The 12,121-nt window shown below is 49.0% G+C and overlaps 1 protein-coding gene across 2 annotated transcripts; it reads left to right on the top strand.

The window, feature by feature from the left end:
* Positions 1 to 6,361: 6,361 nt before the first annotated feature.
* Hexim2 (HEXIM P-TEFb complex subunit 2) lies at positions 6,362 to 11,811 on the top strand. Of its 2 annotated transcripts, none has more exons than XM_057775941.1 (3): positions 6,362 to 6,491; positions 7,084 to 7,184; positions 10,822 to 11,811. In XM_057775941.1, the coding sequence occupies exons 2-3, from the start codon at positions 7,122 to 7,124 to the stop codon at positions 11,698 to 11,700; spliced, it is 942 nt and encodes a 313-aa protein (XP_057631924.1). In that variant the 5' UTR covers positions 6,362 to 6,491; positions 7,084 to 7,121; the 3' UTR covers positions 11,701 to 11,811. The 2 variants fall into 2 exon arrangements, with proteins under 2 accessions (XP_057631924.1, XP_057631925.1); XM_057775942.1 differs by having other exon boundaries at positions 6,382 to 6,397.
* The last annotated feature ends 310 nt before the right edge of the window (positions 11,812 to 12,121 follow it).

Below are 12,121 nucleotides of genomic sequence, written 5' to 3' on the forward strand. Positions count from 1 at the left end.
AAAACCTTGTCTTGAAAAACAAAACAAAATAAAGGCAAAACCAAACCAAAATGAAACAAAAAACTCTCCTACAATGAAGTGAGATATAAGAATTTTGGGGTACTTCATATAAAATATGAGGGAAATGACCAGCATCTCCCCTAATGAACAGAACTTGATCTAGCCTCTAGGAGGCTACGGCAGAAAATTAATGGAGTTCTGAAGCCTACTTTAATATTTTATTATTTTTGATCATGTGTGTGTGTAGGGGTGTGTGAACATGAGTACAAGTGTGAAGGCGGAATGACAAGCAGTTGTAAGCCACCTTGATATTGGTGCTGGGAATTGAACTGGAGCCCCCTAAAAGAGCACGCTCTTCACCACTGAGACCTGATGGAGGAAGGTCATTGGTTAATTAAAAAAAGAAACTGCTTGGCCCTCATAGGTTAGAACATAAGTGGGTGGAGTAAACAGAACAGAATGCTGGGAGGAAGAGGAAATGAGCTCAGATTCAGGGCAGCTCCTCTCAGAAGCAGACGCAATGAAGCAAGCCGCCAGGTAGGACATGCTGAATCTTTCCCGGTATGACTGATGCTACACAGATTATTAGAGATGGGTTGATCGGGATATGAGAATTAGCCAGTAAGGGCTAGAGCTAATGGGCCAAGCAGTGTTTAAAAGAATACAGTTTGTGTGCTGTTATTTTGGGGTATGAGCTAGCTAGGCGACCAGAAGCTGGGGTGGCAGGAACACAACCCGCAGCTCCCACTACAGAGACCAGCTTTCCTGCCTCTGGAGGCTACTTTAAACATGTAATTCTGTATATCTGGATAATGGCATTAACTTTGGGACTGAAAGGAACGTCTTCCTTGTAGTTCTTAATAAACGTACACTTAGCCTAACAGCATTCAAAAATCTGAAAACACACACAAAAAACAAAAAAACAAAAACAAACAAACGAAAACCAAACACCTGGTGGTACACATCTAACTCCAGAACTCTAAGAGCTAAGGCCAGAAACTGAGTTCAGCTTTGACTACATATTAAGTTCATGGCCAGTCTGGTCTACACATTGAATTCCAGGACAACCAGGGCTATGCAGAGAGACCCTGTCTCAAAAAAAAAAAAAAAAAAAAAATTGGCTGGATGGAAGGATGGATCAGCATATTGCTAACTGGGAGTGATTTGGAAATTTGGAGAAGCATCTTGGTCTCCAGCAGTGGGCCAGTCAAGTAAATAGAAATAATATAAAATGTCAAGTACCTTATAGTACCAACTGCTTTGGTGCCATAAGACACCGACCCTACTCAGTTTCCTTAAATGGCCTCTCTTTTGTATATGCACTGGTAAGGCAGATCTTATATGTGCACTAATAATTGTATTGGTGGGGGAGGGAAGGACAGGAGCTCATGTGCACTAGGCAAGCACTCTACCCTCAGAGCTCAGAAGAGGCTATTTCTGAAGGAGACAGGGATGTCTACACAGGTACAGAATGGTGGTCACTCTAGGACACCTGTGAGGGAAGCAGTGTTTCGCCATTTGGATTCAGGAGCCTGAGGCATTTAGGATTTTCAGGCCACTCTACTTCACCTTGTAATCTAAGACTTCTGACATTCATTCTGTGTATGTGTATGCAGGGACATGTGTGTGGAGATGTGGCTACACATGCACATGGAGGCCAGAGGGCAACCTGTGACGCCACCTCCCACAGACATACACTTACTTATTTGAGATGAGGTTTCTTACTAGTTACTAGTGTAACTAGCCAAGTACACTCAGGTTTGCCTGGTCAGCAAACACCAAGGATCCTGCCTCTCTGCCTCCCTAACATCCCCTGCCCCAATAGGGTTTCTTCTGTGTAGCCATGGCTGTTCTAGAACCTGATTTGTAGACCAGGCTAACCTCAAACTCAAGAGATTGGCCTGCCTCTGCCTCCCAAGTGCTAGGATCAAAAAAATGCGCCATCACACCTGGCATCTCACACATTTGTTGAGTGTTTGTATGCATGAATGTATGGATGTATGTGAATCACAGGCATGCCTGGTGCCCATGGCGGTCAGAGAAGGGCCCTGGTACTGGAACCCTAGTCCACTAGGAGCGTAAGTGCTTTTTTTTTTTTTTTTCCGAGACAAGGTTTCTCTGTGTAGTTTTATAGCCTGTCCTGGAGCTCATTCTGTAGACCAGGCTGGCTTCAAACTCAGAGATCTGCCTCCAGAGTGCTGGGTTTAAAGGCATGTGCCACCACTACCCTGCGTAAGTGCTCTTGACTACTGAGCATTGTTCAGGCCCCTAGCAATTTCTTTTGACTTGGGTTCTGGGGACTGAACTCAGGTCTTCATGCTTGCACACTTTAAAGGCAGAGTTGTCTCTCTCTCCTACTGTTTTTTTTTTTTTTTTTTTTTAAGATAGGGTCTCACTGTAGCTCAGACTGGTGTCCAATAAGACAATCCACCTACCTCAGCCTCCTTAGTATAAGGATTACAGGCATGAACCAACACACTCAGCTATTCCCAACTGTTTAAAATCAAGGAATGGAAAAGCTCATGTGTCATCCTTAAGTACTGCTAAGGCTTCATCTTTCAATGAGTAACACATTTCTGCACCTGGGCTAGTACTGCCACTTAGTAGCATCCAAAGTTTAACTAGATTGCTTCACAATGGAGGATGAATCATAGGAGTCTAGGGTCTTCCTCCAATAAATTCTTGAAAAAAGAACCACAAAGATAACTTGAACCCTCCTTTAAGCTCCTATGACTCTTTAACTCAACAGCTACCAAGTTAATATCATCTATCTTCTTTCCCTAACTCATCCCCCAATCCCTCTCCACTCCTGAGCATGCTAAGCAAGCGCTCTTCCGCTGAACTACATCCCCGTTTTTTTGGGGGGCAGGGTAAGGGGTGGAGGAGTTCAAGACAGGGTATCTTTATGTAACAGCCTGGACTGTCCTGGAACTAGCTCTGTAGACCAGGCTGTCCTCGAACTCAGAGATCTGTCTGCCTTTGCCTTCTGAGTGCTGGGATTAGCATGTGCCACCACCAGCACCGCCACCACCTGGCTTCATTTTCTTCTCTTTTTTTTTTTTGGGGGGGGGGGGGACACAGTATTACTCTATAGCCAAGGTTAGCTTCCAATTGTGGGTAATTCTCCTGCCTCTGCCTTCCAACTACTGGGATTAGCATGTGCCACCATATCAGGCCTTCATCAGGGTCAAGTGAACAAAGGAAACTACAGGATGAACAGTGCACTGATGTTTCATTGAGAAATAGTTACACCAGCTTATTTAACTATTTGGCTAACATCTGTAATCCTAGGCTATGGAAAGTGGACTGCTATGAATTTAAGGCCACTGAAGTCTATGGAGTTCTAGGTCAGCCTGGACTACAGAGCAAGGCCAAATCTTTAAAAAAAAAAAATGTAGTTCACATTTTGAATTAAAAACTCTTAGGGGCTGGGACTAAAACTCAGCTGGTGGTATGCTGCCTCGAGTGCACAGAGCTCTGGGTTCAATCCCCAATAGCACAGAAACGGTACATGATGGTACGCTCATACGACTTCAGCACTCAGGAAGTACAGGCAAGACCAGGAGCTCAAGGGTCATTTTTGACACACAAGAGATCAAAGCCAGCAAGAGCTATAGGAGACCCTGTCTTAAATTAATTAATTAATCTTAGTCACCACTGAATGCAGTAGTATACACCTGAGAATACCTGAGGGGCTCAAGCTGATAGCTCCACCGCAACTTGTGCTAAACAGAGAGACGCGGTCTCAAAAAGGCAAGCAAGCAACAATAACAAAACCTAACCACCCGTTAGGAGGCTTGCAAGATGGCTTGTTGTGTAAAGTCACCTGCTGCCAAGCCTGGCACCAGGAGTTTTGACCCTGGGAACCCAGGTGATACAAGAACTGACTCTCACCAATTCTGATCTCCACGTGTGTGCATGTACACACACAAAGAAAGTAAATAAATAATATTGGGTGTGGTGGTACATGCCCATAATCCAAGAATTTAGGAAGTGGAGGAAGGAAGTTCAAGGCCAGCTTAAACTACACAAGGAGTTCAGGGTCAGTCTGGGCTAACTGAAACCATTTCAAAAGTAGGAGGGGGAAAAAACAAGCTGGTATAGTAGCTCACACCTGTAATTCCAGCACTCTAGTAGTTGAAGCAGGAGGATTACCCTGATTTTGAGTCCAGCCTGGGCTAGAAGAAGACATCTCAAAAAAACCCAAAGAACCCTAGTCAATGCCGACCTGGTAGCTTTTTGTTTGTGTGGCAGGGCGAAATTGATTACAACTGTGAAGTCATCACATAAGACTATTGTATTTTCAAATGAGTCTGTGCAGCCCTGGCTGGCCTGGAACTCTCTATGTAGACCAGGCTGGCCTCAAATCCATAAGAGATCCACCATACCCAGCCAGAAAGCCCTTTTTTATTCATACAAGGCGCAGGCATTCAACCCTGAGGAAACTTTCATGGGTCCTACTGTTAAAGCAAAGGCCTAGGAATTTGACCGTCTATAACTGGCAGTAAAATTCATTCCGCGGTCCCCACAGATACCAATGGCTAACCACCTACTCCAGCGCCTCCCTGGACACAGTGTGAAGTGACAGCTGAACTACAAAGGTGTCTTGATGGTGTAGCCTGGAAATCTCTAGGAAACAAGATGTTTGGTCTGCAATTCAGTAAGTGAACATCACATCAAATGCCAGCCTTTTAAATGCCGGCACAGCTCTAATTTTAAATTGTAAGTTTATTCTTTCAAAGAATGTCTCCCCTATATCCCATATGCCACACACATGAAATAGATCAAAACTGCCATTTCTACTTAAGTACTTTCTACATCTCCAGAAGATATGGCTCTAGAACAAAGGAACACTGGCACTGAAAACTCTTTCGTTTGTGGAACAAGACTTCACACTGGACACTGTGTAGGCTTACAAAGAGCACATTGGAATTAGTTTGCCTTTCCCTTGCAGTACAGCCATTTCGCCCCTAAGTTACGGCTCGGATTTCAAAACGCAAACAGATGTTTTTGAAGCATCCGAAATGGGCCACTCCATTGCTATTACTGGGCCGTGGTGACTCTGAAATTATTTTCTGTTCCAACCCTGCAAAGGGCAGAACCCCATCCCTTTGTCGTAAAATTTTGGAAGTGGGGCAGCCCACTTTAGAAGTTTCCAAAAGTGGCTGGTGACGTTCGAGGTCAGGCCATTGTGGGAGTCGGGGCTCGATGGGAGAAATCCTGAGGGCAAGAGAGCTCAGAGATTTCCAAGCACTGAGGTCGAGCTTTCCACGCGCCCGGGTCTAGCTGGTCCCAGGGGATTTTGTGGTTGCTATAGCAGAGGGCTGTTGCTTTTCGCAGCCCCGAGAGGTGGGATGGACTTTGGTGTATGGGGGTGGGGAGAGGTGGGTGCAATCAGGCTGGGCGCCCTCCGAGCCTCCAGCTGACCAGCACCGCGGAGGGCATGAGGCCAGAGTTGCAACCTCGGCCCATCCCCGCGAGCCAGAGTCTCCAACTGGCGTCGCGCCCACCTCGTCCTTCAGATTGGGGGTCCAGCTACGCCGGGCCTCGCCGCCATACCCAGAAATGAATGGGGGTGGGGAGAGGCCTTGGCAGAGCTTGGCCTCAGGATCCGCGTCCCGGAGGAAGCACAGCAAAGGGGAAGCCGTGTTACTGGCCTCTCCTCTGTTGGGATCACGGGAAATACGCGGTGATTACCCCAAAACCCCGCTCTCGAAGGCGAGGCTGCGGGGCTGCCGGGACGGTTTGAGGACTGGGCTCGGCCGGGGAGACACCAACCTTCACCCTCCCCGGCCCCCGACACAACTCCCCGCCGTCTCCCGGCACCGCCACTTCAGGCAGCCCACTCGGCCCGGCCTCTCCCCGCGCCCGGACCACCCCCCATGGGGTGCTCTCACTGCGCAGCGAGTCCCTCCGCTGCCTCCTCCCAGCCCAAAATGGCGGCGGCGGCCACCGAGCTGCTCGTCGCCTTCCTCAAGGCTACGGATCACTCCGCGCGCAAGCCCCGCCCCTCCCGGCCGGATCTAGTTTTCTTCCTGGTAAAGACTAACGCCATCAATGAACTCTTTAATTGAGTTCTGACAGGGCGGGTCCAGTTGTGCTTCCGCACAGCTCGTTGTTGACGAAAGTGAGGAGATTGGCAGGCAAGCGACCCAATCAAAGAAGAGATCGGTGAGCGCGGGACGTCCACGCAAAAGCAGATAGGTTTTGGCGTTCCTGGGTATGGTTGTTGACGTAAGGGAGCTTGAAGGTATCCTGGGCTGCTTTCCTAGCGTGGAAGAACTACAACCCCCAGCAGTCATTGCGCTGCCAGGCTGTCCTCTTCTCCCCCCCCCCTATCTCCCCCCATCTTAGTGCCTGAGCGGCTTGGTCAGAGCTGCTGCTACTGCAGCAAGAGGTAGGGCTGAGGCGTTGAGAATTTCATGGACAGGCGGTCGCACAGAAAGACACACAGAAGTAGTGGTGTACACTAAGCCCTTGACAGCAAATAGGTCAGTCCCACCTTTGCTAAAACCTCCCTTCCATGACTTTTTCCCCCTCCTCCAAGAAACCCATTTTTTATCCCATTTGATTTTTCCTTCAGCTGCATGTAGTATCTTTCCCCCATTTCCCCGTCCCTTGAGGCAAGAGGGTAGCCATCAGACCCTGTAAACGCAAAGACTTAAACTGTAGGTTCTGCCCAGGTCCCAGCCTGGAGAGGTTGAGGGCGGTCAAGACAGGGGCTTCCAGGAGTCACAGATCCCCACCCCCAGCTTCCCCAAGCAGTTTCCTTCCTACCTCCCTGTCCAGGGGACAAAACTTAGGCCTACCTTCCTAACTGCCAGCCTGGTCTTCACTTGCTAGGAGAGTAGAGGCCTGGGGCCTACGGAACAGGACTGGAAAGATGGTCTCTCGGTCCCATTTGGTCCCTTGCTGACCAGAGGTCTGAAAACTAGGGTACAGGAGCAGCTTTTGGAGCCTTCATTTGAAAGTGAAGGCAAGCAGCTCTGGGGCCACAAAATGGCTGCTGCTGCTGGGGCAGACAGGGCCTGACCAACCAGATTCTGCCTGAGGACTTAGGTTTCTGTTGTTGTTCACAAGCAGGTAACACTAGTGCAACGCATCTGCTGAGACAGGAGAAGATGGCCACTCTGAACCATAGCAACTGTAATTCAGAGTCACCAGCAGCCCTGGAGGAGGCGAAGGTAAGTACCCACCCCTCCCGGCCACCTGAAAACCCTGAATATGGGCTCAAACACCTGAAATCCTTTTTTTTTTTTTTTTTAATTGTTGTTGTTTCAAATGTGCTGGCAGATTTAGAAAACCAGTATCTTGTTTTGTTTTTGTTGTTTGTGATGGGGAAGGAGGGGGTCTTTCTATGAGTCCCCAGCTGGCCTTGAACTTGCCACCAGGGTCTTGTTTCAGCCTTACAGGTGCTAAAATTACAGCTTGCATCACCACACCCAGCTAGAAAGCCAGTGTTGTCAGTGAGGCTTGTACTGTGCTCTGGGAAGTAGGCCAGACTGTGACTCAGTGGTATCTCACGAATTCCTAAAAACCCTTCAAGGGAGGAATTATTTCCAGTTGACAGAAGCTAAAGTTCTGAGAGCTGCGATACCTTTTCCGGAATCACGCGGCCTACAAACAACAAAATCCCACTTTAAACACAGAAGACCTTGCCTCTCACTTAATGAATGACTAGGAACTTCAAGGTCAAAATAACTTGGTTGGATATTTGCACTTTTTTTTCCCCCGGGCCGAGAACCAAGAATGAAACAGGAAAAGAGTTTTGATCTAAAAAAAACACAACAAAACAAAAAAGCCAAAAACGGGGTGGGAGGGGGACTCAGAAGAGAGAAAGACCCTAAAGCTCCCAGTAAATGAAACCTTATGGGCTGAACAGGAGCCCCTAGCGCCCCAGTTCATGCTGGCTCTCATTGGCCCCCTTGGCCCATTCTCTCATTACCAACACTTCCAAAATATCAAAAAGGCAAGACCCAGAGAACTGTTGTTGAACCCAGGGCCTCCCAAATGCTGGAAAAGCACTTTATCCCTGAGCTGCATCCCAGCCCTTTGTTTGCTCTTTTTTTGTTTGTTTTGTTTCAGAGATGGAGCCTAAGGGGAATTCTTGGGGGTGGAGATAGGTTGTGAGCTGGGGTTCTCTGTGTAGCCCTGGCTACCCTGGGACTTGCTCTGTAGAGCAGGCTGGCCGCAAACTCACAGAGATCCATTGCCTCTGCCTCCACCTCCCAAGTGCTGGCATTATATGTGCCTCTCACAATGCCTGGCTCAGAGTGGCTTTTGGCCCCTCCTACCTAGCCGTTTCCAGGGTTTCTTAGGCGTTGAAACTAATAGCTCGTCAAGGCTAGAACGTTCAGGAAGGGCAAGTGACTCGTGCAGGTTACAGAGCTTATTTCTCACAGTGAAAATGCGATGGAGGGACTGCATGGGGACAGCAGGTAAACTGAGAGGCAGCTGGTTTGGGGCAAGAATCACTAGGGGATTGAGGGCTGGGGACAGGTAAATGACAGTAAACATACAAATACGCCATCCTGGGTTTCTATGCCCAGTACTTTGTCTCTCTAGGATGGGCAACAGATCCATCTTAGAGATGAGACAAGGCCAGTCATGTATGATCGGTGGTCTTCCTACAGGCGAAGGGGAAGACCAAACAGCTCACAACCTATCTCCACCCCTAGAGTTTCCCTTAGGCTCTGTCTCTGAAACACATCATAAGACAGGCAGCATGATGCTTCAGATGCATAATCCCAGCACTCAGGAGGTTGAGGCAGGACCGCTGAGGATTGGAGACCAGGGTGGTCTACAGAATGAGTTCCAGGCTATGCTGGAATACCAAGTAAGACTGCTCCTTAAACAACCCTCCCCCCAAAAACAATCCAGCAACACCTGTACATACCCCTGCTCTTAAAGGGCTGCAAATAGTTTATTGCCCCAATGTAAACCCTAAAATCCCCTGCTCAGAGGCCAGCAAGATGGCTTAGCAGGTAAAATGCTTGTACCCAGCCTGATAGTCTGAGTGCAACCCCCAGGATCTACATGGTAGAAAGGAAAAACCAACTCCCACGGCTATCTTCTGACCTACACACACATACACACAAATACACACATACACACACTCAAGCCCTGTCATTAGGGTTCGTCTGCACGCACACATAATTGAATGGAATGAAACTCTACAAAGGAACCCCAGCTCAGATACCGTTTGTGCTGTGTAAAACAACACGTGAATAACAGTGGTTATTATTAGAAAGCTCCCAAACCACAAACTTGGAGCAATTTGTACCCTATCCCCTACACCCAGGGCTCCCACCCTCACCACACAGATAAGCAGATGCCCTTTGCAGACACAAGACTCCTTCCTTCTCCCCTCTCCCAAGGTCTCCTTGTGTAGCCCTGGCTGGCCTGGAACTTGACAGACTGGCCTCAGATGGAGAGATCCACTTGCTTCTGTCTCGTAATGCTGGGCCTGATAGATTCTTTCTCTGCTTCAAAGTACCAAAATCTCCCTGTAGCCTCTCCTTGGTTATGACCTCTTGATGCTTCTCACATAAAGAGAGAAACAAACTTGTATTTACTGAGCATAGGGGTAAAGTGGCACCTTCTCAGGGAATGAAGACAGATGGTAAATAGTAATATGCTAGGTGCTAGCTGTGACATTACCTGTGGGACATGACAGAGTAGCTGGGAGGGGAGGGAGGAGAGCCGCTTTCTGGAGGTCTTTATGGGGAGCATCACTTGACAGACAGCATTAGAACTGAAGCATGGGGAACAGGAAAGGGTCAGCCATGCAAAGAGCTGGAAGCAGGTTTAGTTATATAATTTTCAGGGGGGTGGGGGGCAGGGAATCCCTGTTCAAAAGCTAGTAAACTCAACCCCTGGCCTGGTAACACAGGTCTAATCCTAGCTACTCTGGAGGCTGAGGCAGGTGGATTATAAATTCAGGACTTGCCAGGGTACAGAGTGAGTTCAAGTTCAGCCTGGAAAACTTAGTGAGACTCTATTTCAGAACCAAGTTCAAGGGCTAGGAATACAGCTGAGTAACACTGTGTCTGCTGAGCATGTGTAACTCCGGCTCCAATAAAGTTATTGACTTCAGAGCTAGTTTCGGTGTCCTTTACCTGTTATTAATCCCAGCTACTTGTGAGGCTGAGGCAGGAGGATGGTGAGTTGGAGGCTAGCCTGGGTTACAGTAGGAAGACCTCGATTTCAAGCAGAGCAGAGCATTAAACCCAAGTATAAATTCTTTCTCAGTGTGGGTACCTGTGAAGGTGTTGAGGTAGCCCAGGCTATCCTTGAGCCTGGCTTGAAGTTCTGATCCTCCTGCCTTAGCTACCCTAATGCCGGGATTTACAGGTATGGGCTACCACATCTAGCTCCCCTAGCTTTCATTTGTGGAATGCCTGTTCTAGGTCTGGTTCTGGACATTGAAATGAGCCGTGGTAAAGAGCTCAATTATGGCTACCCAGCATGCATGAAGCCCTGGGCTTGATCCCCAGCACTGCATAAACCAGGCTTGGTGGCATATGTCCATAATCCAGCATTCTGAGGGTAGAGGCAGGAAGATCGAAAGTTCAAGGTCGTCTTTGGTTGCCCAAATGAGTTCAAAGCCAACCTGGCCTTTGAAGATGCTATGTCAAAAAGAAAAAAGAGATGGCCAGCGACAGGGAGATGTCACTGAAAGTCTGTTCTCCCTACTGGAAGACCGGTTAGCTAAGTAAATCGTGAGTATGTGAGGCCGGTGTGAGAGGGGCTGGGTGTGCTGGGAAGGATTCTACTCCCAGGGAAAGGCTGCCTGTGACTTCCCCTTCTTCCTCTCTCTAGACTTCTGCTGGTCTGCCGAGCCCCCAGATAGCCCATGAGCCTCGCGACTTTGATGGTTCCCTGCTTCTGCCATCGGGAAAGGAGCTACACTCAGAGGATGAAGGTTTTGCTCCAGCTGGGGCTGGCTCAGGTTGTAACAATAGGGGTTCTCGGACCCAGAGCCCACGGAGATGTTCAGTGGAGGCGGTGCTGGCCCGAAAGAAGCACCGTAGGCGGCCATCAAAGCGCAAGAGGCACTGGCGGCCGTACTTAGAACTGAGCTGGGCTGAGAAGCAGCAGCGAGATGAGAGGCAGAGCCAGAGGGCCTCCCGTGTCCGTGAGGAGATGTTCGCCAAAGGCCAGCCCCTGGCACCCTACAACACTACCCAGTTCCTCATGAATGACCGTGACCTGGAGGAGCCTAACTTGGATGTGCTCCACGGGCTGTCCCACCCAGGCTCCTCCAGTGGGGAGAATGAAGCAGGGGACAGTGATGGGCAGGGCCGAGCTCACGGGGAATTCCAGCAGAGGGACTTCTCTGAGGCCTACGAGCGGTACCACACTGAGAGCCTTCAGCGCCTCAGCAAGCAGGAGCTGGTGCGAGACTACCTGGATTTAGAGAGGCGGCTATCGCAGGCTGAGCAGGAAACTCGGAGGCTCCAGCAGCTGCAGGGGCGCCCTAGCAGGCAGCCCTGTCAACAGGTGGAAGAGCTGGCGGCCGAGGTGGAGAGACTCCGGACTGAAAACCAGAGGCTTCGGCAGGAGAACGAGATGTGGAGCCGAGATGGCAGCTGCTGTGACCAGAAGCCAGCCACAGAAGGGACCGGCGGTCCCCAGGATGAGGCCCTATTTCATACCCACGTGGGCCAGCTGGGTCACAAGGAGGCAGGTGACAGATGAAAGCTACTCCCTGCATCCCTCCCTCCTTTGAGAACTGCTAAGGCAAGGTCAGGGTTTTCCTTGTCATTTCCACGGTTGGGTCTTTGATGTCATCTTACTTTTTAAGAGGAATTAAATGGCCATGTGAGAACCACTGGGAGTGGCTAGAATTGATTTCACTAGGGCCCTGCTTTAGACTCCAAATTCCTTTTTATCTTATTTTTAAGATTTATTTTTATTATTTTAATTATGTGTCTGTGTGGACAGATGTCTGAGGTGTCAGATGCCCCTGAAGCTGGGGTTATACACTGTAGCACGATTAATAAAAACCCAAAGACAGATATTGGGGTTCAGCCTGAAGGTCAGAAAAGCAAAAGAGCCAATCACTGGCTCTTACCTCTACTTCAGTTCGAAATGGCGATCCTCTCAGGAATCCTGAGAG

The sequence above is a fragment of the Chionomys nivalis genome, chromosome 7 (genome assembly GCF_950005125.1).
Source record: "Chionomys nivalis chromosome 7, mChiNiv1.1, whole genome shotgun sequence".
Taxonomy (NCBI): domain Eukaryota; kingdom Metazoa; phylum Chordata; class Mammalia; order Rodentia; family Cricetidae; genus Chionomys; species Chionomys nivalis.